Source organism: Vitis vinifera, chromosome 8 (assembly GCF_030704535.1).
Source record: "Vitis vinifera cultivar Pinot Noir 40024 chromosome 8, ASM3070453v1".
Lineage (NCBI taxonomy): Eukaryota > Viridiplantae > Streptophyta > Magnoliopsida > Vitales > Vitaceae > Vitis > Vitis vinifera.
In genome coordinates, this window is record NC_081812.1 from 15625261 (window position 1) to 15651937 (window position 26677).

General features: G+C 34.1%; 3 protein-coding genes and 1 non-coding gene across 7 annotated transcripts; 2 read left to right on the forward strand and 2 right to left on the reverse strand.

The window, feature by feature from the left end:
- Positions 1-494: 494 nt before the first annotated feature.
- Positions 495-5598, reverse strand: LOC100252923 (5-oxoprolinase 1). Of its 3 annotated transcripts, none has more exons than XM_010656004.3 (2): positions 5497-5598; positions 495-4657 (listed from the first exon to the last, which is right to left on the reverse strand). In XM_010656004.3, exon 2 carries the CDS (start codon positions 4559-4561, stop codon positions 752-754), a length of 3810 nt encoding a protein of 1269 aa, XP_010654306.1. In that variant the 5' UTR covers positions 4562-4657; positions 5497-5598; the 3' UTR covers positions 495-751. The 3 variants fall into 3 exon arrangements, with proteins under 3 accessions (XP_010654306.1, XP_002262987.1, XP_010654305.1); XM_002262951.4 differs by having other exon boundaries at positions 5353-5586; XM_010656003.3 differs by having other exon boundaries at positions 5315-5585.
- Positions 5599-7480: 1882 nt separating this feature from the next.
- On the forward strand, positions 7481-10747 carry LOC100254516 (organelle RRM domain-containing protein 2, mitochondrial). Its single transcript, XM_002262985.4, has 4 exons — positions 7481-7719; positions 8066-8134; positions 9884-9990; positions 10202-10747. Exons 1-4 carry the CDS (start codon positions 7599-7601, stop codon positions 10304-10306), a joined length of 402 nt encoding a protein of 133 aa, XP_002263021.1. The 5' UTR covers positions 7481-7598; the 3' UTR covers positions 10307-10747.
- Positions 8987-9079, forward strand: LOC132254228 (small nucleolar RNA snoR27). The gene has a single exon (XR_009466504.1). It is a non-coding gene; the product is annotated as a small nucleolar RNA snoR27 (small nucleolar RNA).
- A 2027-nt stretch (positions 10748-12774) lies between the features above and the next one.
- Positions 12775-25247, reverse strand: LOC100247807 (uncharacterized). Of its 2 annotated transcripts, none has more exons than XM_002263063.5 (5): positions 24551-25247; positions 15820-15985; positions 15470-15681; positions 15173-15349; positions 12775-13073 (listed from the first exon to the last, which is right to left on the reverse strand). In XM_002263063.5, the coding sequence occupies exons 1-5, from the start codon at positions 24731-24733 to the stop codon at positions 12987-12989; spliced, it is 825 nt and encodes a 274-aa protein (XP_002263099.2). In that variant the 5' UTR covers positions 24734-25247; the 3' UTR covers positions 12775-12986. The 2 variants fall into 2 exon arrangements, with proteins under 2 accessions (XP_002263099.2, XP_010654304.1); XM_010656002.3 differs by having other exon boundaries at positions 15832-15985; positions 24551-25202.
- Between the last annotated feature and the right edge of the window lie 1430 nt (positions 25248-26677).

The window sequence follows — 26677 nt, forward strand, 5'->3', positions numbered from 1 at the left end:
AAAATGATGAAATAATCTCTAAATCGGAAATTTAACTCAACTTATTTTTTTTTTTAAAGTAACTCATTTTTTATATAAATACCATTTTCTATTTAAAGTATTTACATGTTAGTTTTAAAAGAAATAGTTATTTTTATAAGAATATAATAAGGATATTTTTGTCCAAATGATGTCAAAAAATGGTGAAAGGTTAAATTTCAAAAATTGAGTTTTGAGTGGCCCTTTTAATCAAACAACCCTAAAATTTAAATCAGGTAAGTATTAAGTATATAAAAGCAAGTTATAGGAAGAATGATATGAAAAAATAATGCTCAACTTAGGCACATAGTATATATATATATATATATAATATTTTTGTTTTATAATTAAATAAATTTAAAAACATTTTCTATTATGTTTCTGAATAGGGGAGGTAACTTACATACAAAAAGAAGTGAATTGAACCTACTAACCAATCTCTATATATATACACTCAGTTTTGATGCTCACTAATCTATCAAAAGTCATTTGATATTAACAGATGCAATATGTCCAACCAAATAAAACAACTGCATTTTGCCTTTTATTTTGTTTAATATAATGAAAACATTCTACATGTAAGAATTTATTAGTCATTCTCATGGAAGTTGGAACCATGTGCTTCACACATCGTAGAATTCGGTTTCCTGTCAACACTCGAGGCGTTCCAGAAAATATGATAATATTTCCAATGTGATGACCAAGCCTAACAGTGCGAAAGTGGGGAGGAGAATCAAAAGAGAGAACCCCATCCTCCACCTCCCGGAGTTAAAATCCGAAGAATTTCCCCTGCCTGTACCGCCACAGTGTTTTTACCTCCGAGATACACTTCTCGTTTATCTTTTGTAATGAGGTAATTAGCTCCACGAGCCCCATCTTTTCCTCCCTTCAACCCTCTTGGTGCATGAACACGCCTCTCTGAAAGAATGCTCACCACAACTGGTCGCCTAAACTCAATCTCCCTCACAAGCCCATCACCACCTCGGTGAAGCCCTGCTCCTCCGCTGTTCTCTCTCAATCCAAACGTATGCAAAATGACTGGATATCTCTGCTCAAAGATTTCTGGGTCAGTCATTCGGGTATTGGTCATATGGCATTGGACCCCACTGGTGCCATCCCAGCTGGGACCAGCGCCACAACCACCTCCTATTGTTTCATAATAACCAAAAGTATCATCCCCAAAAGTGAGATTATTCATGCAACCCTGTGAACAGGCACAGGCCTGAAATGCAGTCAGTACAACATCAGTAACTCTCTGGGATGTGAGAACATTACCTCCCACCACAGCAGCCTTATCACTTGGAGAGAGGAATGAACCTAGGGGAATATGGATTTTAACTGGAGCCAAACAACCTTGATTGAGAGGGATATCAACATCAACCAAACATCGGATGCAGTATATGACTGCAGCAGCTGTGACTGCTTCTGGTGCATTCCAGTTCCCGTAAACTTCTGGACTGGTCCCAGAAAAATCAAAATTTGCTTCCCCTTTATGAGGATCGATGGTAAGTTTCAGATGAATAACAGAACCATCATCCATGTAATCCTCTTCTTCAATGGTTACAGAATCTCCTGCTCCAAATTTAGGTGACTGAGATGTAACCCTAGCAGCAACTGACTTGAGCATTTCTCTCACTGCTCCTTCTGCATTGATTTGCACGTAGGTCATGTAGGCCTGAACAGTGTCCAAACCATACTGCTCAATAAGCTCTTTGATAAGGGTAATTCCTCTCCGGTTTGCAGCCACCTGTGCTTGAAGATCTGATAAATTATCTTGAAGCCTGCGAGTTCCTGGGATGTTATGAGCTGATTCATCAGAATTAGGGAACTGGAGAAGTTTGATGATTCCTTCTTCTTGAAAAATTCCCTTGTCCACAAGCTTGAATGCTTTTATGGCAGCACCTTCTTCCCATATGGACTTCGAGAAGGGAGGCATACTTCCAGGAGTGATACCCCCAATCTCTGCATGATGACCTCTACTTGCCACAAAAAATACCAGTTTCCCATTATTGAAAACAGGTGTGACAACAGTTATATCTGGAAGATGACTACCTCCAGCACAAGGATGATTTGTGACCAAAACATCACCTTCATTCAAATTGTTACCCCAGTACTTCAGCTGCCATCGAACTGTACTGGACATAGCTCCTAGATGCACAGGTACATGGGGGGCATTGGCAACCAGCCCACCATCTGGTCCAAAGAGAGCACAAGAGAAATCAAGCCGCTCCTTGATATTGGTTGATATAGAAGTTCTCTGAAGAGTCCGTCCCATCTGCTCAGCTATTCCCATAAATCTGTGATTGAAGATTGAGAGCTGCACCACGTCTGCAACTTTTTCTGCTACCTTCACAGTGCCTAAATTCGACTGAATTTCAATTTTAATGTTGCCATATTTGGTTATTACTGCTTTACAATTGGGTTCTACTATCACAGTACTATTTCCATTCATGATGATGGCAGGACCAGGCATGACATGCCCGTACCCTAAATTTTCAAGCTTGAATAGGGGTGTATGGTGCCATCCATTCACAAAGTAAACCTTGTAGTGGCCTTCAACTTTAGGTGTACCTGAAGCAGGTTCTAGGGCCCTCGGCTTCAAAATATTAGTGACTCCTATACCACGAACTCTTACATCACAAATTAGGATATTCCTGTTCTGCAGTTTGAATCCATACTCTTGCTGGAATAGCTTGACAAATTCAATAGCGTAGTCACATCCTACCCCATCTTCATTTAATTGTCTCTTTACCATGATGGCAGTATCTGTACCCTCATACCTCAAATTTAAATATGTTTCAGTTGTAATGTTTTCCTCTCTAAACCCTTGCATTTGCAGTTTTTGTCTCACCAGCTTTACTAAAATCACTTCTCTTCGAGTAGCCTCCAGGAGAGATTCAGGACCATAAACAGCAGAGTACGGTTCCTGAGCTTCTTCGATGACATCTGCCAATCCCATCCCATATGCACTTAAGATCCCACAGAACCTGTGAATTAGAACCTCTTTCATACCCAGAGACCTTGCAATGGCACAGGCATGCTGTGGCCCAGCACCACCAAAACAAGCAAGGGCATGGTTCCTTGTCTCATGGCCCTTCATCTCCGTTAACTGTCGTATTGGACGGCACATTGTTTCATTAGCAACATTCACAAACCCCAGAGCAATTTCCTCCACCATCATGTCCTTTGCTGAAGGATCCTGGCTCTTCCTATAGGAGTTTATTTGTTTTGCAAGCTTCTCGAATTCTTCCCTTGTTGCCTTGACATCTAAAGGCTGGTCCTCGTTGGGTCCAAATATTGATGGGAAATAATCAGGAATAACAAATCCTAGAATCAGATTCGCATCCGTAACTGCCAACTCCCCTCCTTTTCGGTAACACACAGGACCTGGGTGTGCACCAACTGATTCTGGTCCCACCCGGAAAGCTCCAAATTGGAACTTTAATTTTGATCCACCGCCAGCAGCAACGGTGTTTATGTCAAGCTGAGGTGCCTGAATTATGGCACCAGCAATCTGGGTTTCTAGAACTTGTTCATAACTTCCTGCATAACGGCTTACATCTGTAGATGTACCACCCATGTCAAACCCAATGAGAGGCTTTTCTGTTTCAAGCCCAAAAAGAGTCTGTGAATAACCAACAACCCCACCTGCAGGACCAGACAAAACTGCTTTGTGGCCTGAAAATCTACTTTCTGGTGCAAGTCCTCCATCTGACTGCATGAACAAAACATTCACCTTTCCCAGCCCTTCATCAAATCTGGATATGAACCCTGACAAATACTCTTTAATAACAGGGGTCAGGTATGCATCCACACTAGCTGTTAAACCCCGAGGAACAGCTCGAACCATAGGAGACAAAGCTGAAGATAAGGAAACATGCTTAAAACCCAAACTCACAGCTAACTTTTCTACTGATATTTCGTGCTCTGGGTAAGTGTAGGAATGCATTAATACAACTGCTAGACAGTTAATCCCTTTCTCCAATAGACCTTTCAGTAAAGGCTTTAGAGCTTCTTCATTGAGTGGCTTCACAACCCTGAGAAGCTCACCTGAAACCCCTTTAACTAATGATGCAGAAGAATCCTGGTTTTCTTCCTCCGTATTAGGAACAAGCTCAATTCTCTCTTCAACCTCGATAACCTCCTCATAGAGATTAGATGGTTTTGATACAGTGAGGTCAAAGATGCGAGGGCGAGCCTGGTTACCAATTTGCAGCAGATCCTTGAAACCCTGAGTCACACACAGTGCAATCCTCTCCCCTTTTCTCTCTAAAAGTGCATTTGTTGCCACCGTGGTACCCATCCTTATCCATTCTATCCTGTCTGTTGGGATTTTTGAAGTCCGGGGAATGCTCTCCCCTGTAAATTCTTCAAGAATCCTTCGAATTCCTTCAATTGGAGCATCATCATAGTTTGAGGGGTCAACAGACAAAAGTTTCATAACACGGCCATCAGACTGCCCTGGTATTTCAGCATAAACATCAGTGAAGGTGCCCCCTCTGTCAATACAAAATCTGAGTTTCTCTTGGTTCACACCATCCATATCTATCCTCGGATCCTTAGATCAAAATCTTATGCCAGTCCTTAATTTCAAGAAGCAGCTACTGCTTTTGTTAAGAAGTGATCCAGATCTAGAGGCCTGGACAAAGAAACAAAAAATCAATTTCCATAATCTAAGGGCATAATGACCCAATATCGTGTATTTAGTATAGATAGGGCATGCAATCCATGGTAGAAAGTGGGTCAGCATTTGGTTGTACAGAATTGAATTTTATTTGGAATTTCCATTTTTACGGACTTGGAAAATATTGAATTCCTTTTGTGGATTTGGGCTGTATGGGATTTGACACAATTTCAAATCCGTTGGTTTACAGATAAACCAAATAGTGGAATTAAAATGGAGGCCTTCAATTCCAGATCCTAAATCCCATCAAAACAAGTGCAACCTCAGTGCCCATAAATACTATTCATTCTTAAAAAAAAAAAAAAAATACATATCAAAAGATGGTCCTGGAGTCAGCCTAAGTAAATCAATATCCACAAGAATGACGAAATGGGAACCGAAACGTTTGTCCAAGAATCAACTCTTCCCCTACAACAAATGAAGAACACCCTAAAATAAACTTCAACAAATTATTAGGGCTTATGGCCATTTCAATGCAAATCCAAACTGATAGCTCAACAATAAGATCACACAGAAACAAACACTCAAAATAATTAATTAAACTACAAAAACAGCATAAGCACACAGTTGCTAAACTTCATATGCTCGAATTCAGTAAATTTACATACGAACCGTACAAACCACCGATCATAAAACGTTGAAGAGCATACCCTGGATTGAACAATCTATATTTTTCCAGTAGAGAGATGCATGTGAATAAAGCTGGAAACCTGATAGGATTTGAGTTTTGACTAAACAAGAGTGATTTTCAGTAATTGTGGGCACCGATGGAAATGATAAGGAACTCAGTGAACCTGGACGAGATGTGCGATGGTGTGGGAGTTTATGTGAGGCAAAAGCGTTGAGGCAGAGTCTACGGGGGCGCCGCCGATTCGCTGGTGTTTGCTTTATCGTCTAACTTATATATTTACAAATAATTTAATATTTATATAAAAGAGAAAAAATAATTGAAATAAGTTTTTAAAATATAAATAAAAATTATTTACTAATTATTTTAATTTTTTTTTATATTTCCTTTTGTTTTTTCTCACTATTTTCCATTCTTCGATAACTATGATTGAGATACTAATTATTTTCCATCACAATTTGAGGAACCCATTCTCAAATTTAACGAATCAAAATTTGAAAATAAATTGCCTCAAATATAATAGAATATTTATTATGTGACTAATATTTTTTATTAATAAAAAATAAATTAAATAAATATCAATTTTATAAATAAAAGGATATTTTATCTAAAAAATTTGTAATAAATTCAAGAAATAAGTTTCATTGTATGCTCAATAGTCTAACATTTTCCTCTTAACAATCATATGTATCCAATAAAATAGATCAAATTTATATGTATAATAAAATAAATAGAAAATTTGTTCTTAAAATAAATTTAATTAAATAACATCATAAAAGAAAAATACCACAAATTTTAATAAATGAATTTTATCTCTATAATGATAAATAAATATAAAAGTTCATTTCCTACAACTAACCACTTCAAAGTAGGAGTGTAACTCGGATAGGTTGAATCAATCCAACTCGACATTTGGACAGGTTTAAACAATTATTTTTAATACTCTGAATGGGTTCGGATTAGGGCTTTTCAACCCAAATTCGATATGGGTTAAGCTCGGACCAAGTTTCAAATAATTAGAATTAAATCTAAACTTAATCTAGTGTTTTCATAATATTTATGATGTAGATTATCATATATGTTAGTATTCTTATTTTTATATATTTTGAAGAAAAAAAATCAAATTATACTATATTATATATTTTTTCAAAATTTAAAAAATATATATAAATTTATGTTTTTTTTTAGCTATTTTGATGTCTTATTTACCATTTAAAATTTGCATATATATATATATATAGAAAAAAAGTTATTTTAAAGATATTATAAATGAATTTTGAATTATGTAATCCTATCAACCTGATTAATTTAAATTCAACCTAAGTCTAACTTTAACAACTTGAATTAAACCTGAGTTTAAAAAAATAAAGTTGTGTTGGGCTTAGGTTGAATATATCAAGTTAGAAATCGAATTAGGTTGAACTCAAATTGATTGTTTCTTGTTTCAGGTTGGTCTTGGGTTTACCATCAACCTAATCAATTTGCTCATGTTACTTCAAATAATCAATTTTATGAATTAAATTTACTTTCAATATATTTTTTAATGGTTTTATAAATCATTTTTTGTCATGATTTTTTTTCTTTTTCTAAATTTTGTTTATAGATGATGCATAAGAGAATTTTCGAGTAAATATTAAGGTGATAAGTTTATCATTTTTAAAAAATCTATGACCCTATCTAGCAACTATTTTTGAAAATAGGTTTTTTTTTATTTATAAAAATACATTTCATAATAAAAAAACATAAAATGACTTTTTACTTTTTAAAACACAAAATATTACATATTTTATAACAAAGAAACCAAAAAAATAACTTTTTGCTTTAAAAAAAATATATATATAGTATTTTCATAAAACATATTTTAGTTATTTTTTAATTATTTTTTACTTGTTTTTAGAAGATTATTTTAAAAAATAATTATATAAATATGAATAATAACTAAATATAAAGCACTACATATAAAAATATATTTAAAAATATAAAAAATATATTAAAAACATTTCAAATCTTAAACATGTTTTTATTATACAAAAACATTATTTTAAAAAACAGTGTAGATAGTTTCAAAAATATTAAAAAATGCAAATTAAATGTTCTATATAAAGTAATATATGAAATAAATTACAATTATGACACTTTGGTTACCACATGCAGTAATAGAATGAATCATTTAACATTTAACGTCATTTAGGGGTTTAGGGTTAGGGTTAGGGTTTTTCATCTTGCACAGTTGCACTCCGCTGTCTGCGTGGAAACAGAGGACGGAGAATGGCGACGAGAGCAGGGCTTTTGAAGCGATTTTTTTCAACGTCAATGTTCTCTTCGCAAACCACGGCTGCTGCTAATGCTAAACCTGCACCTATTCCTTCAACCACCCTCTTCATCTCTGGTAATCACTGCTCCATCAAATCCATCTTCATAATCATCCATTTATGTTCACTCATAGGATCAAGACGTTCATTTTTCTTAGCATTTTTTGTTATTTTCTTAGCACTTTCTAGGAGCCAAACATAAGCACTTGAGAAATGGCATGTTCAATTGAAATCTGAGATGGTTTTAAAAGTTTGCAAATCTTGCCTGTAACCAACCAAGCCTTAGCTTTTGATCCGAGCCACAAGTGTTCAACTGCTTGTGGTGATTATTTTCCTATTGCTTTTTCGCCAATTTTTTGGAGAAGGATCAATGCAATACTCAACTTTACAGCATAATTCTGATTTCTGAATATGTGGTTTCAGGGCTCAACAAGAGAACTACATCTGAGAAACTGAATGAAGAGGCCTCCAAATTTGGTGAAGTCGTTCATGGTAATTGTGTTTTCCTTCCTAGAATACTTCTTGTTGGTTTGTGTTTGTTGGCAACTGCCTTTATGCGTGTGCAACTACACACTACAGACTCTTGTCTTCTAGATTTCCAGGTGCTTTGCTTTGCAGCTTTCAGCTAGATTAATCTGTCTGGTAATCACGGACTGAATGATGCTAACTTTCTCTGTTATTCCCTCTCCCATGATAACATCTTAGACCCATAGAATACAACCTTATCTGTCCATCAATTGGTTGAAAATGCAGACGAGGGGGTGGTTTGCTCTCCACAAAATTTGCTTTATAAAATCACCTATAAAAATTATTTTTAAGTATTTAAAAATAATTTAGTTGATTTTATTTTTAATGAAACAAAATTTCAATAACCATTATAGTAAGAGTAAAATTTATTAATCTTGTTGATCATCCCCTTTTTCTTATTTTCTTAATGTGTTTTGTAAAGTATTAGATTGAGATTACCCGGGGTGCCACTGTGGACTGGGATCCAACTGCCCAGGTGAATGGGGTTATGATCCATACGGATGAACTGGGTGAGTGGGTACCCAACTACTCTTAATGGTTTCTGTCAGTGGGCATCAGGGCAAATCCACCCAACTCAACCATGCATCATATAAATGGAAGAAATGCAAAGCAATTATTCAGAAAGCACGGCCTGTTTAAATCATTTTGGTCCTACTGTTACTGCTCAAATACCTTGTTTACTCCTCTGTTAGTTTTCTTGTATATGGATTGCCATTGAAGAGAAATTTACGAATGGACTTTTTTCTCTGATGAATTTTCAAAAGTTAATTGTATTTTTTCTTAGATTTTTTATTTTTTAATGTGTTGAGATGTATCTATGGATCAATGATGTTACTATGAAACTGCGCTATCTATCTGAAACATCTTAATAGAATTTGAAGATAACGGAATAACATCGTGAAATCCAATTTTGTTCTTGTTTTTGGTTGCCTTTTGTGTTTCTTTTTCTAATGTTAAAGACGAGCCATAGTCATAGCACTGAGGAACTCTATAATTGTTTGTGTTATGAACAGTTAATGTTGCTGAAGTGCAATTTTCTTCCTTTCATTTTAAATCATATCTTTTGGTTTACCAAACTTTGTCTGGCAAACAATTTTATTTTATTTTTAAATATAATTGAACAATTCTCAGAAGCAACATTGTCAAGATGGATGTTTTCTGTCCCTCTCATCTATGTTAATGTTTTGCACAATTTATTTTGTTGTAGCTCTTACATTCTTTCGTTTCTTATGGCTGTGTGAATTCTTTCTTTATGTGGAAGATTAGACCAAGCTATATTGGGCTTCGTTTGCTCTGTCAGTATAAATAAGAAGCGCTTTTTTTTTTTTTGTGAAAAAATAAAATGTTGTGGATGATGCATATGGCATTTGTATGCTTAACAAAAATGTAATCCTTGGTACAACAGAATTGTTGATCATGATTACTAAAGGCAAATTCAAATAGTTAGGATGAGACTTTGGTTTGGCCAACTTGAAGATAAGTGTGGGCAACCCCAATTTCATTTTTCAGCTCACTGTGTCATTCTTTGATTTTCCAAATGCCCTTGGTGAAGGAAAATATTAATGAAGGTCCTTGATCTGATGTTTAAGATCTTGCTTGCTTCAAATCTTAATCTTTGCAATGTCAGGACTCAATTCAACTTTGTTAGCATCAGTCTTAGTAATAAATGAGTAAAATGTTTATGAAATTGATAACTTTTTGCTTATGTCTCAGCCAGGGTTGTGACAGACCGTTCCTCTGGATATTCAAAAGGTTTTGGATTTGTGAAATATGCCACTATAGCTCAAGCAGAGCAAGGAATAAAGGGATTGGATGCTCAGGTTAGATCATCTTCCAACCTGGTTAAATGATAGAAAGCTTGCCTAGAATATTGCAATTTGTATGTATTTTTCATAAGTTTATTCATTGACCAAACCTTGGTGGCAACAGGTAAAGTTACCACTATGTGATATGAATTAATCTGGTCAAATATCATTTGAATCTCTTCAAAGTAGTGTACTTGTGAGTAACTGTATTTGTGATGGTGTGCAGTTTCTTGATGGATGGGTAATTTTTGCTGAATTCGCGCGTTCAAGAACTCCCCCAGGATACTTGGCATCCACAGAAAAGAACACCCATCAGGCTGAAATGGATTGAACCAATGGATTTACCTAGCAAATTGGTGGGAGCTACAAAAAGGAGAAATTGTTATTGTTATCACGAGATATATTTGGCTTTACACAGGTGATAGATGCAAGTAGTATTGCGGAAGCGGGGTGCTTGAGCTGTTCGTCATTTGCAAGTTCGATAATCCAGTGCCTGAATTTTGGTGTCTTGAGTCCTTTGTATCAGCATATTCCCATAATTATGAACCAGTATACAATCCTCTACTGACAACCATTAAGACCTAAGTAAATATACTCACCGTCTGCTTACTGTCATAATTACGACCATAAACCCAGTTGAGAAATCAATATGTCGGTTTCTCTGTTTATATTCCTTCAATCTTTTCTGCTTTTATTTTGCTTCCTCTGATTAGTGTAGGAAGAAGACAGGCCAACTTTGTATTCAGTCTTGCATTACACATTTGTTTTGTCATTTTATCTTGGGGATGGAGTGGGTTTGGCTTGTAACTACACAAAACGAAAAAGCAAAATAATTTGAGACCTTTTATTTGCACTAAGCATGGCAGCAGTCTTCATAAATGAGTAAAGGATGTATAAGATTTGGTAGGTGTTTGGTAAACAACCGTAATAATTTAATAGTGATTTAATAGTTTAATTTAAGTTATTAAGTAAATAATTTAATAATATGATTTAAAATAAAAATTAATTGTATGTAATAAGTAAAAATAATTAATTTATTATTAAGTTTATATTTTTATTTTATCTTTTTATCCTAATTTATTTTAATTATCTGATGATTTTTGTTTTTTTGTTCTACCATTTTCACCATTATTTAGTATTATTTGTTCTAATATAATTTATGAGGATAAATATATTTATTTAATAATTTAAAATATATTTTAAATTAAAAATTAAATAATCTTAATGCCTAAAGTAAAAAAATTAAATAATAAGTTTTAAATTAATAATTTAAATATAATTTAATTTAAAGTCAATTTAAATCATTAAATTTTATTAAACAACTTCTTAGATAGTAACTTGTCTGGTTAGTGGGGAAGGCAGAATTCACATTTTTGATCGATTGTATTCGTCAGCCAATATGGTTTCCTTTGATCTTCAGTCGATGTTTTATACGGTAAGTACCTTGTGCCCTGCGTTTCCAGCACATGGACCTGATAAATAGATCCCGTAGCCACAGGGGAACGTCTTCAATAGCTTTCAAGAGGAAAGTATCGGTACTGAAGCAACTTAATTACCCTTCACTGTCAACAAGCTAGCTACTCAATTGACTAAATTTTTTTGAAAAAATTAATTTTCGAAATGCAGCTTTTAATTAATTTTATTTAAAAATTTAATTATGAAAAATACATTTTTTTCTAACTTATTAATGGTGGAGGCAGTGTATTTCAGTTCGAAATATGTTTCATATTTTAAATTGTTTATTAAAACATTATATAAAAAATATCTGAAAACCTCTTATGTTTAAATTAGATTTCACTGGAGCCTCCAAATCTCCGACTTCATTGTTTTATCAAAGTTGCAGTTGCAGTTGCAATTCGTTTTACTTATTTTTGGAATCCCATAGAAATTGAAACAAGTTGATATAATGCCAAAAACAGCCTTGATGAGCACCGACATCTGAATTGAATCTCAAACAGTCGGTATTCTTATTCAAGGACATCTCAACATCTTGCCTGTCAAATTACAATTTTGAGGATGTCATTTCCACGGTTAATTTTGCAACTTATACAAAGTTTCCATTATTTCATATGCTTGTGGCTGTTGCCGCATTGGCAACCACGACAAAGTTTTCTTCACTCTACTTTTGATCATGAGCTTAGTGTCACAAAATGCTTTCTAACCAAGCAAGTGAGCTTCCAAGCACTTGAGAGCTTCCTTGAGTTAATAAGAGCTTCTATTCTTTAAAGAGTTGTCCACTAAGCTTCTCAAGCTTCAAAGTCGTGAGTATCTTAACCTAGCAAGCTAAGCATTGGAGGAAGGCTGACTTAGCAAGATCAAGCGTCTTGACTTGCCTAAGTGCCGCACGAGCTTAGCGAACGACTAAGTCCGTGACATCAGGCTGCAACATCAATTTCTGTGATCCCAAAAATGGGGGCAATGGAAAGACGATGCCAGACGAGCATCTTTATTTGGGTTAAGGACTTGAAGAGTATAGCCATTGGCTACTAGCCTACAAGTCCTGAATCTCAGGCTTCTGAGCCAAGTTTTTCTTTCAGGAATTGTATACATACCAATTCAAAAAATCCTCTTAACAGATGAAAGTGCTGACAACTAATTAAATCAACATATCCAGTTTTACATCAGAGATCAAATCAACATATCCAATTTTACATCATAAATTATATTTAAGAAGCTGAAATTAAGCCCAATTGTGCACTTGAAATAAAATTTTTAAAAAATAAAAAATAGAATAAAAAGAGAGAGAACATCTACTAACTAAAAATGTACAACATGCTACCTATAATTCAATCATGGAACTTTCACACAAGCTGCCAATATGTATTTGTCTCAACTTATATGGGTATCCAGCAAATTTAGTACAACAACTTTGTATTAACTATTTTTTTTTTTTTTTAACAGGCAACAACTTTGTACTAACCTTGATTCAGGTTGTTACCTCTTTGTGATGTAAATAAGTAAATAGTAAATATTGGGAAACAACAAATGAAGCAAGAAACACAAATCAACCTTTAGAATATATCTGGGTGAAATTGGCCAGGAATTGAGCTACTTCCTTGGGCCCTCTGCAGATGAAGCTTTAATGTATAGTTGTTAAGCTGCACCAAAACAAAAAAGTAATGTAACTATTTGCACAAGTACCCAGCTTTGGTCTTTCATCATTTAGTTATATTTCAATGTTAGTATTTTTGGGATCATGGAACTTTGGCAATGTGCTAGCTTTGGCCACTAAAGACCAAACCAGTATTCACCTCCAATAGAAGGAATTATGCAGTTGAACGGGTGCATCCATGCCCCCCATGCAAAATACATCAGGTGACAATTTACAATGAGGTCTTAATCATGTATCACCGACATTTTATCAATTTCTGTTACATGGTGCTTAATTATGTATCTGACTACTTTCCTTCCATGGTGGACAAAGAAAGACAGCCTAATTTACAATGAGGTCTTTCCAGCTCTCCAGTTAAATGTCAATTCATGCAGTTCTAGAATATGTAGTTACATGGTTGGCAAATATTTTATAAACCCATCCATAAGTTCTCTAACACCCAGTAACTATATACCGAACTTGTATTAGATATTTTACTTTACTATGCAGGTAAAGTTCACTTACGCATGAAGCTGCCTCCTTATTCTAATATCCTTCAGGATCCTGATTTTCCCCACAACATAACAGCTCCTATCAAACCCAAAACAGAAGACAACAGGAATAGCTCCAGAGGGGAAACTGTTCTTTTCAATTCCAATGCATCAAAGTTTGTGCAAAGGCCAATCATAAAGAATTAGAGATGACAAAGTTTGATACAATTCACCAACATGACTTGAACTCAACCTTCTTTTCGCACTTTTGATTGAGTGTAATCATGTTTGGATTAAATTTGTGTTGACCTACATAGCTTGTTAAATAAATAGGTAATTTTTAAGTCAACTTGCATAACATGAATTTGACCTTAATTGATTCATTTAATAATCATAATGATTAACCTAATAATAACTCTAAACTATTTAACATATATTTAACTCAATTTAAATGTGTTGAATAAATAGGTTAATTGAATCGTAAACATATCTAGTAGGGATATTAATCATATAGACTTATAAAAACCTAACTTGATTATTAAATATACTTTGTCTTTGATAGATTTTGTAGATTGGCTAGCCACCAAGTAAGGGTCATGTTTGTTTTGTCCCTTTGTTTTTTGCTTCTTTGTCTTTGGTATACTCCGTGTATACCTTTTCTCTAGCCTTTGGCTCTTAATGAAATCTATTTACTTATCAAAAAAAAAAAAAAAATTAAACCTAATAATAACTCTAAACTATTTAACATATATTTAACTCAATTTAAATGTGCTTTTGAATAAATAGGTTAATTGAATTGTAAACATATCTAGTAGGGATATTAATCATATATAGACTTATAAAAACCTAACTTGATTATTAAATATACTTTGTCTTTGATAGATTTTGTAGACTGGCTAGCCACTAAGTAAGGGTCATGTTTGTTTTGTCCCTTTATTTTTTGCTTCTTTGTCTTTGGTATACTCCATGTATACCTTTTCTCTAGCCTTTGGCTCTTAATGAAATCTATTTACCTATCAAAAAAAAAAAAAATTAAATATGATGATTTGATCATAAAATGGGTTAATGGGTTACATGACATGTTACTTGTTTAATAATTATGTCGCATGTGGGCTTATGTTTTTAACCTGATTATAATTCGTGTCACTTTTGGGTTGACCTATTTAATAGAATGTCTAAACTTTTATACGACACAAGCATGATCCACCAACACAAATTGTTACCCCTATTAAGTATGATCTAACCTTTTCTTTTGGCCTCTATAATAAAGATTAACCTTCACCCTCAGTCTTACAGGATCTTTTTCAAATCTGATCAATCAATTTCTATCTGAAAAATGAACCACTGATCACTCAAAAGAATGGAACATCTCAACAAATGACACAGCACAAAAGCCTGTTTCAACTGAAAATGCAAGTGAACAGCACAACACAAAAAGGTTATCTTGGTAAAGTTACCAGAAAAATACCTACTCAGACATGACTGACAAGAAAAATACAGAGAAAATAGATCAAGACAAACCAATGTGCCATATCTAGATCAAATTAGTGTTGGAAGAAGGACAAGGAATATAAATACCATATCAAATGTAGAATAACTAAGTAAAGGTAGATACCTCTAAAGCTCGAACTTGTTCTTGGTACTGTCTTATCACATCCTTTAATTGTTGCACTTCCCTAGCCCTCTCTTCTTGCTCTAAGTTGCGATCATGCTGGATGGCAACCGCTCTCTTTAAAATTTGGTTATCTCTTAAGAAGTTCTGAAGATGTTCCTTCAGAGATGCATGCTCCAGCTGCACCATGGAGACAGAAAAACACATTAACAGAACCATAGCAATGAAAATCAAATTCAGGTTCCATCTTGGTAACTATTCAGCCAAAGAATATGAAGTGAAAATTTAAATTTTAACTACCTCCTTTAATTCCATTGAGTGGGAAACAACATTTTTTTCAAAAGCCTCTAAAATCCTGGCTGCTCGTGCCCTAGCATCACTAAGATCAGTTGCGTTCATCATCTCATGGACAAAAAGATCCACCCATTTGGACCCATCCATTGCATTTCCAAATTCAAACATCGATTTGAGGTCCTGCACATCTTCAACCTTCTGCTCCGTCGTCTGACCATCTGGTTTTTACAGATTAAAACAAAAACAAAAACAAAAAAGAGCTGTCTAAGCCAAAGACATAAATTTTGAATGCTAAAGAAAAAGAGCTATTTTTGTTAAAAGTAATCAAGGAAATGAAAGAATAAAAAACAGCATACATTCATGCTCACTCTGAGCAGGACCAGTGTCATTGTTTCCCATCATCGCAGAATCGAGTCCTTGTGATTCATTTCTTGCAATAGTATCACCAAGGGAAAGTGCATGAAGACTCTCAATTGCATCTTCAATTTTATTATTATGAGTTCTAAGAACAGTTTCCACCATCTATATGGAAAAAGAAAACGAGATAATTAGAAGGTAGAAGCACAAGGGGTGAAAATGAATTAACTAATGATACAATATTATTTTTGGTTTTTCACCCCAACTTTCCTGCCTTTTGCACAATGAGCATCATTATTCATTACTGCATGCTCTTAATAGTTGTTGGTTTTTTTTTTATACACAAAAGTATAAAAGATGAATCAATAGGCATCTAACAAAAATGGGGGTGCTACTCTGGTACCCTACGACACAGGAAGAAGTGTACTTCTTTTAGACAACTATTAATATACTCTTTAACAGTTGTCTTAAAGAAGCACAATTGACCCTGAACATGATTTGTGTCTCCCTGTATTTTGCCAAAGCCCACTCCAAGGTCAGTGACCCAGATTGCCTGTTGGGAAACCAACAGGGTCATTAGCTATCTTATCACTAGATAAGAATGGCTCATTCTTAAGAAACTTACCCTCATGTTATAGTCACAAGGACTGAAAATAGAAGGCATTCCGGTTTCAACACCAACAAAAAAATAGAAGGCACTCTAATTTCAACACCAACAAAACAAAGCATCATCAAGTTTCTTTATTGACCTATATATTTAAATTGGATATTGGAAAGCTTATATCAAAATCCAATTTAATTTCCAAATAACATCATATTATATTCATTAGGCACTGGTTTTGAACCAAACTGTCATGTATAAAATCTATAAACCATAAGAGAGTGCACAAGAATTGCTAAATTATGGTTTACAGAACATTTAAATTAAAACATCAAACGTCCACCATGGAAGTTAGGACTATAGTATTAAAATGAAAAATGTCATGGCCTAAGTGAGGTATCCATTGTTGATATCTGGTAACTCTGTAACCATTCAGTTAACTACAATACATTCTAGCTTGGCAGATGGAAGTCAACCTGGTACAGCAGAGAAGCCAACAACTTTCCTTACTATTCCTCCAGGTGCCCCCCTCCCCCCCATGTCACAATCCAATAGGAATGTCAAGTGTGAAAGATTGAAACTACTAGATAAAGATGACATGTCCCCCATATAGAGAACATTTATGAACAACCCCTACATTCTTGTAACAGCTTGTATTGTGATGTATATAAAGGAAATTTAAAAGCAAAAGATAATTGACAGTATTTTTTTAATTTTGGAATTATTGTCTTCTACAATTTAGCAACAATTATGGGAAAATGAATGTCACACCAAGCAGATCTAGCAGGAGGAGCTGGAAGTACTGAACTAAACAGAGGGAAAAATATTTTAAGGGATTCTTGTGCGCAACTGGAACAACAGGAAGACCAGTTTAACCAAAAGTTGCAGTCTTTAATCCAGCAGAAAGAAATCCTGGCTTGAGACAATGAGGAACTAAGACAACAGTCACATGCTCAACGATCTCCATCTCTACCATTAACTATGATGACTTATCTTTCAGCACTGTGATCTTTGTGTGGGGATTCTTTTCCTTCCCCGGAAGAGGGGAAATTGGTTTGAAATGGGAAGGCTAGGTCTCACAAAGAACGAGGTATCCTGGAGATCCAACTTACTGAGTTGAAAGGTGGAGTAGATTCTATGAGAGGAAGGACTTCCTACCACCTGATCAATAAAACAGTCCAAATGTTGTCAAGCTCCCCGTTTTCTCCCATAATCATAGATGTTGAGGTACCCATCAGATTTATTTTCCCTAAATTTCAAGCTTATGATGGGTTAGGGTACTCAATGGATCACCTTATGCATTATTGTCGATTGACCCACATTAATGTGCAAGGTTTTCCCCACAAATTTTCAAGGACCCACATTAATTTAGTTTCACAATCTCCCCAGTAGGCCCATTTCAACTTTTTAAAAACTCAGCATTGTATTTGTTTCTCAGTACATGTGTTCCTCAGGCCAACAACGTGATGTGGACTCGCTCTTCAATATTAAGATGAATGAGGGAGAAACTTTGAGTGAATATGTGCAGCACTTCTCAGCCACATTAGTACAAGCAAATGCCTATGATGACGTGATGACTGAAATTGCCTTTCAGTGTGGTTTGCTTCCTAACTCCAATTTGCACATGCCACTGCACAAGAAGAAACCTGAAAGTATGGAAGAGTCCTCAACCCTTGAGGAGGCTTGGATTAAGTAGTAAAGGGTTGGTGAGGGTTTGTGGGAGGTTCCAAGTTCAATTCCTAATGAGGGCAAAAATTTACCTATCAAAGAGGAAAAAAAAAGAAGGATGCCAAGAAAACATCGCAGCCTCTCACCCTAAGGTCATAATAGCTGCCAACTCTAAAGAAAAAGGTAGTCAACGGAGTTGGTAACACCATAATGAGGCAAACGGCACATACAAAGAGAGCAGCTGGAGGGAGGTGCATATTTAGATCAACAAAGAGAAATGCAGACTTCATGTTCACCAAGTTAAATGCTCCCTATACCAAGTATGCTAGGAATAGTGCAAACTTTAGGACTTTCAATTTTCATCTTAGCCTAAAGGAGATCTTTTGAAGTGAGACAGGAATCAATATATTGCTATCACAGGGTGCATAGAAATATCACTAAAGAGTGTAGAAGTTTGAAGTAAGTGATAAAGATGTAGCTGAAAAGGGGTGTGTCGGGTCAGTTCCTTTCCACCTCTTGTGAAGGAGTTCAAGAAGCCTGCCAACTTGACAATCCCCCTAATGAAATGGTGATGGAGGGTTGCGGTGAATCATTTCAGTCATCCATGGCAGATATCCACCAACTCAGACAGGAAACTTGTAGCAAGTTAACCAAGTTGGTGTCAACATCTAACCCATCAGAATTGATTTAGATTGTAGCAATGATTTGGTTTTTGTGCAAGTGAGTTGTGACGAGATGTCACGACAACATGATGATACTTTGTTGATGAATTTGTTGGTAGCAAATTGAGAATTATAGCATATTTAAGTGGACACAAACAGTTCAACCAATATTTTATTCAAGACCACCAATACAAAAATGGGGTTGCCTTTCAACCAGTTGACATCTACAAGTTCCCTTGTCAAGTTTAATAGAGATTTTGTCAGTCTAATAGGCGAAGTGATGCTGCCAATCAGCCGTTGGGCCAATGACTATTACAGTTAAGTTCCTAACACTGGAATGATGACTATTATGGTGAAGTTCCTTGTGGTAGATGTTATCTCTCCTTATAATGTTATTTTGAGGTAGAGTTGGATTTATCATATGAAGCTTGTTCCATTGACTTTGCACCAAAAATATCATTTCTGACTAGCTAGGGAGTGATGGAGATAGCAGGTGATCAAGCTTCACTAGGAAATGTAATTGTGTAGCTTTGAAGGGAGCTTTTAAGATGTTACACATTGGTTACAGGGAATTATAACAACAACAGGTGGCAAGAAGGAAAGGGCACCACTTCTCTAACATTGAAGTAGGAAAAGTTAACTTGGCCAAATACTCTTTTGTCTGAGAAGTATGACTAGGCTAGAGCCTTTTGAGAGGATGGAGTTGATTAAATTGTTGAAAGATTATGTGGAAGTTTTTGCCTAGGATATCTGGTGTGTGCCAGGAATAGACTCCTTGGTGGCAATCCATCATCCCAATGTAGATCCAAAAGATGCTAGATGAGGGAGGTTGGGTTTATAAAGGAAGTGCAGTATCCCAGATGGTCAGTCGATGCAGTCGATGTCTTGAAGAAGAATGGAACACGCCGATCTTGTGTCTATTGCACTGACCAGTACAAGGCCTGCCTAAAGGACTGAGTTCCATTGCCTTGAATTGATCAATTGGTGGATGCTACAACAAATTGTAACAAGTTGTCATTTATAGGTGCCTATTTTGGATACAAACAAATCAAAAAAGATCCCACCAACATAGTTGTTAACTCGTAAAATGTATTGTGTATCGTTTTTCTATTTTTCTATATCATGATAGTATCATGTATCATAAGTTTTTTTATACAGTGAAAAATAAATAGGAAAAAAATATGCATATGTGTGCATATCCATTGAAAGCATGAAGTATAGAGTAATATATAATCAATTTTATGGAAGATAGTAGGATCTATATAGTTAAACTATATCGTATCATATGAAAACACTGAATATTAAAGTTTTGACAAGTTCAAATTAACAAAATATGACTTTAATATATAAATTCATCACATAATCCACAAAAACAAACTTCTTCAATTTTTAGCTATGATTTTTTGTTGGACATCCTAACTAGGCATATGTACTTATTGTGTTGTTGATTGATATATATATATATATATATATATACCTTTATATGTCTCTTCAAAGTTCCATATTAAGTAAAAGTTTTTATTCACTAATCACCATCATTTTCATTGTCAACATTCAAATCATTCAAATGAAAATTCTCCAATATTCATTGTAAAAATAAATTTACTTGACTTCTAATACAACATTTGACAACAACAATGTAGTTTTTCTTATAAGATTATTTTACCTATTTCTCATTTTTATGATCAATTTTTAATCTTTTAGTATATTTTAAACATTTGATATAGTAAATTTTTTTAACAAAAAAAATGATAATAATAATTTGATTTTTTTTTAATTATAGAAAATAGTTGAAGATGTATGGATCGTTGTATCATTATATCATGTATTGTATTGTGTATTGTATATGTATTGTAAGCTACGTTTTAAAATAAGATACGGATTGTGATACATATCAATTTCCATAAAAAAATGTATCATATCGTGTATTGTAAGTTTTTAACAACTATGCCCACCGATGCAAAGAAAATTACTTTCATTAAGAAGAAGGGCAACTTCTCTTATCAAGTAATACCCTTTGGGCTTAAAGAACATGAGTGTCAAATTTACTTATCAAAAAAAAAAAAAAAAACATGAGTGTAATATATTAATGACTTGTTTTGAAGATGTTTTTTCTGTTTGTTTTTTTTTTTTATATATAGGTTATTTTGAAGATGTTTTTTTATTTGATCAACAAGACCATGAAGACTTTATATAGGTGACATATTAATCAAGACTAAAGACTCGCCTATTAAAAAAAATTAATCAAGACTAGAGACTCAATGCACTAACTTGCAAGAGAGCTTTAAATATAAGGTTAAAGTTTGGGATGCGATTGAACTCTAACAAGTGTGTTGTATACCCCAAAATTGGTCCTAGGGTCTTTTATCCAAAGTTTTAGGCCCATTTTTATTCATAGATTTTAAGTCTATTGGATTATAAATTTTAGGCCCTCTTAATCTTAGCCCATACACTTTTATTTGTATTATTATATCTTGTTTTATTTTATATTATTTATTTTGGAGGAAAAAAATAGAATTAGAAAAGGGAAAAATAAGAACTATTTTTAAGGGAAAATAAGAATTTTTAGGATGAAATAGGAATTTTTTAAGGAAATAAGTAAGGATATTGTTTAGGAAACATAAAAAAAATCTTTTTAAAAAGTTCTCTCTTTTTCTTCAGCGAGGCTTCTCTTTGCCTCTTCTTCTTTATTTCTTCTCAATCATCCCCTTTTCCCCACGCACAACTGCCACCCACTTTAACTTCCCAATTCTTCCTTTTCCTCCCTCTTCTTCTTCTGCCTTCTTTCTTTTCTTTTCTTTCCTCTCTCTCATCTCTGCCATCTACCATGGCCATCAACATCCAAGCACTGCTACCGCCAACCTTCATGGGCACCATCAATCCACCAAACCCACAATTGTGGCCCACTTTAGCTCTCTCTACCATCTTATTCTTCTTCTTCTACTTTATGTTTCACTCACTTTTGACATCATGCTAGCAAATATAGCAATGATCTACAAGTATTAGCCATCTAATTACCATGTTATGCACATATTAAAACTAAAAAGAAAAATTTTTGCAACGAATCTCAAGTCAATGACAATTACCATGTTGGTTGCTCTCTGAAAGTTTGTGATCACGGTTGACAAGGCAACATTTTTCAATCTTTCTCGGTCTTCTACTAAGAAAATGGGTCTTGAAACTTACTTTGGAAAGGATGATCCAAGGATAGCTTTGAGCAAATCCACCAAACTTGAATTGCAAATTGGGGGAGCTATCTTCAATCCTAGCTCTCTATAAGGAAGGTGGCATAGTTGACAAAAATTTATCAACAATTTCTATTAGGTTGGCAACAAAAGATATAGGAATGACTTTATTTGAGATTCCAACTAATTCCATCTCTCGAGGCCATTTTTCACCAAGCACATGATTGCTCAGTTGCCCATTTGAACTCCCCACAAGCCTTTTCTAGCTTCTAGGCATGTTCTTGGCCTTTTTTCTGTCATAAGTGGTAGAAAAAAAATTCCATTCCAAGTCAATCTCTTCTAGTGGAGCTATGTGATCTAATGATTCAAGAACTTTAAACTTTGGTAAGCGTTGTTTTCTATGACGTGGAGGCTCTTAGATTTCAAATTTTGCAAAGTTGGAGGAAGGAAAGTGATCAAGAGCTCTATTAGCATTGATCAACTTCCTTTAAAGAAATAAGCCTTCTTTTCTTCCTGGCTTCTACAAGTACTTTTACATGCTCATTATTAATCCAATAGCAAAAGCACCCATGCTACCTTGCATATTCACCAAGTTTGTTGGCATAGAAAATTTAAAAGGATAAATGGAAGAAAGCTAAGTACTTGATGGACAAGAAACACCTAACTAGTCGGTCAAATGTTCTTAGAACATCCCACAACTTCTCTTCCCTTGAGTCAAATTCCTAGTCCTCGGATGCTTCAACTTAACCATTCTCCCAAACTTTGTTATGGCCAAGGAGATTGAAAACGAAAGAGTGTGACCTCTTTACAGGAGAGAGCAAGTAGGCGCTTTCCTTTTCCATCTTCTTCAAAACATATATAAACAATATCTCCCCCAACCCAACATCTAGGTTATGCTGATGATTTGAGTATTAGGCACCCAACCAACAGCCTCATAACATTGGGGTGGATTTGGCAAATATGAAGTTAGAAGAAGTGAAGGAAGTGACCAATAAGAGCCTGAAATGGTAACCTTGCCTAGAAGTGGGAGTAGTACAGGGCTATTTTGCTATGATTTTCTGTTTGAAAGTTGGGATCTTCTGAATGGGGAAGTAGACGAATATGGACTCTCTTGTTGATATTGTAAAGAAAACAGAACATGGCCTCTAGGGTATCTAGATTGCAGGGAGTTGCCATCTCACAAGACAAAGTTAACAAAAAGATAAAAGGAGGATGAAAAAGGTGGAAGGGAACATAGATGTTGCATGGTGAAGTGCTAAGAGATATATAGACAACAATAAAGAGAACCAGGAACCACCTAGGAGCTAAATAGAATGACCGATCAACAGATGCAAAAACAAAAAGGAACCATATATATATATATAAGGAGAAGACGAGAAAAAAAAAAAGGATAAAATCAGTAGCATAACTAATAAAGACAGGCAGTGGTGGAAGGTTAGAAGGATAATGAAGGTACATTGGAGCTAAAAATATAAGTAACATGAGAAAAGGGGAGTTTCAAAAGAAGAGAAAAAGAAAGGATAAAGATTATATGTTATGCCAATAACCCTAGATCAATGATGAAGAATGTGAACAGGGTTAGCAATAGAAACAAAGGTAGTGGGGAAAAAAGTCTGTGCTACCAATGGAGCCCCCTTTTATAGCCTTCTTGGTGACAGTTCACCATCAGCACACCAGTTCATTAGCCTCTAATGATGCAAAATATAAGGGAGAGATTTTGGAAATTGTTTAAAATTTTAAAAGGAGGCCACCTTGAAAAGGGCATAGCCCCAGAAGTTGTGGCAGCCTAATGATGGGTGTGGGACACATGTGCTCACCAGGAGAGTGCGAAAATGCTAGACTTGCCTCTATGCAATTGACATCATCCAACTGCAAGGGGGAATGGTATGGCATCCACCGATGATATCTGACAACTCCATATCCATTCCATTAACTGCAATTTATTTGAGTTTGATAAATGGAAGTCAACCCAGCACAACAAAGAAACCAACAACTAGCCCCACTATTCCCTTCAGGTGAGCCTCATGTCACCACCAAATAGGAATGTCAAGTGTGTAACTACTAGAAAAAGGATGGCATGTACCCCATTAAGAGAACATTTAGTAACAAACCCTAGCTCTCTTGTAATGGGCTAATGGCTTGTCTTGTGATCGATAACAAGGAAATTCAAATAGAGATTGACATTATTTTTTGTGCTCTTGGGATTATTGTCTCCTACAATATGATTTGCAAAATTTTAGATTACCTGTTCATGAAATTAAATCAACAAACTGCACTTTTCTACAATGTTCATCAAATTGAATACACCAAAAATTACAAATAAATACTAAGTGAAAACAATAATGTGATTAATTAACCCAGTACATAGAGAAATTCATATTAAAATGAATATAAAACATGAAATAAATACAGATTAAAAAGTAGATAAAACATGAAATAAATAGAGAAATTCAGATTAAAATGTAAATAAGACATGAAATTCCTATTTTAACGATCTGAATTTTTTATCATCAAAAAATACATAATAAACAAGAAGCAGTTCTTCAGATCAAACCTTCATGAAACTAAAATTCAAGAATCGAATAGAAGGTAATGACAAAACATGGAAGCACACCTCACGGTCCAAGTTAGGGAACATTTGGAGCAAGACAGAAACCGAATCGTCAGATCCGGATCCGAAATCGGACGATCGGACCGGAGATCCGAAAGTGGAGCACCTGGACCTCTTCGACGAAGTCGAAGAAGATCCGAAGATTTCTTCGAAACCCACCCGCTTCCCACAGACTCCTGCAGACATCGCCTCGTAAACCCTAGGGTTTTTTTTCTTTCCCGGTTCTCACTTCTCAGACAACCCTTACCAAAAATTGGGGGGAAACCCTAAAATAGAAATCTATTTTAAAAGAAAAACAACAGTGTGGATCTGAAACTACAGCATCGAAACAATGGCTTCCATTTCGCCTTTATATTTATAACTTGTTTCCTAAAAAAATATATAATAATTATTATTATTATAATTATTATGACGTATCATTGGAGTTATGCTCTGAGGGTAGGGTTTGGTGAGAAGGAGCTTGAGAAGATGTTTATGCGTGGGGTTTTGGAATCTTGAGAGTCTTCTACCATTCAAAGTTTACAGTCTCGGTAGAAGCAAGAAAGGTACCATCGTAAACAGAGGCAACCTCTCCTCCTTTCGCCTTGATTCCCTACATCTCAGCCTACTCATCTGAACTGCAGATGGTGGGACCGTTTATCGGCCGTTGTCAGTTGCTTTGATTCTATTTTCCTTATTTGCTTATTTATTATATGTCTTCTTGGATTTTTTCGATGAAGATAATCTAATTTTATTATTATTTAAATGAAAAATAATGCTGACGCGATCCGAAAATTGTAAGAACACCTTTGTTAAATTTTGGTTTGTGATGTACAAATATTATAATTGTTTTGAAACTTATGCCTCACGTTTTAGGTTTATTAGAAGAGCAATAAGTTTTCATGAGGATGTCTTAAAAATTTTGGGATTTAACATTTTTATATTTTAATTATTTTTTTATTTTTTATATTTAATTTTTTGGAATTTTTTTATAAATAATTATATAAATATAAGGAATGGTTGAAAATAAAATATTATACATAAAAATAAATTTTTAAATATTTGAAAGTATAAAAAATATATTAAAAATATACCAAATTCTTAAAAATATTAAAAATTGTTATCAAAACGCATTTCTTTAAAAAATATTTTCAAAATCATTCCCCAGCACTAACATTTATTTTCCATTCTAAAGAGTTCCTTGAGTGTTTATAAGTATGTTTGGGTGACTTGGTCATCTGGTTGCAAATATTGTTATCGCATAATAAAAGATGTTGTCATTTTTCATCTACAAACTTTATACAAAATATATTATGTATGTATGAGGAAAAAAAAAATTATGATATAATTAAATGTACGTATACATTTATTTGACTTTATGATATTGTGTTTTAATAATTTAAATCATGTCAAATCTACGTCTATTTTAGATTTAAAATGATATTTTAATATTTTTAAATTATTAAATTATAACACACTATTTAATTAAAAAATAATTATCACCATTAGTTTAAAGATGATCATGTTACAAAAGAATACATTAAAACAATATTTATGTATTATCCATAAAATAGATAAAATATTCAAATAATTGTCTATAACTTTAAAAATATTTATATAAAAAATAGCTTTTATATATACATATATAGTAGATAAAAAAGAATAATAATATTTTTTAAGGAGTTTACAAAATATTTATTATATATTTTGTAAGTTTGAAAAAAAAAATTATATAAGGTGTTTAAAAAATATTTACTTAAAAAATGTAATAATAATCATTTTTAACCATTCATTTATAATATTCAATTTATCAAACATTGTTTTTGAGAGAAAAATAATTGGTGGAAATAGTGAGCTCCCTAACTATGAATTAATTTACATGATCTTGCCAATTAACATGTGAGAATAAGGTAAGATGAATGAAAAGAGAGATAGTGAGAAAGAGAAAAATGAGAAAGAAGTGGGAAATTGGTTGTTTTTTTTATTTCTTTTTTACTGTCAAAAGCATTTCATAAATTTTTAAAAGTTAATGTCTTTCAATTCAATTTTCACTCGTTTATTAAGTTTTAGACTCGATTATAATGGATGTGAAGATTTTGGGCCAATTTTCAAACCCAATATAAATTACAATTCTCCCATAAATTAAAGATT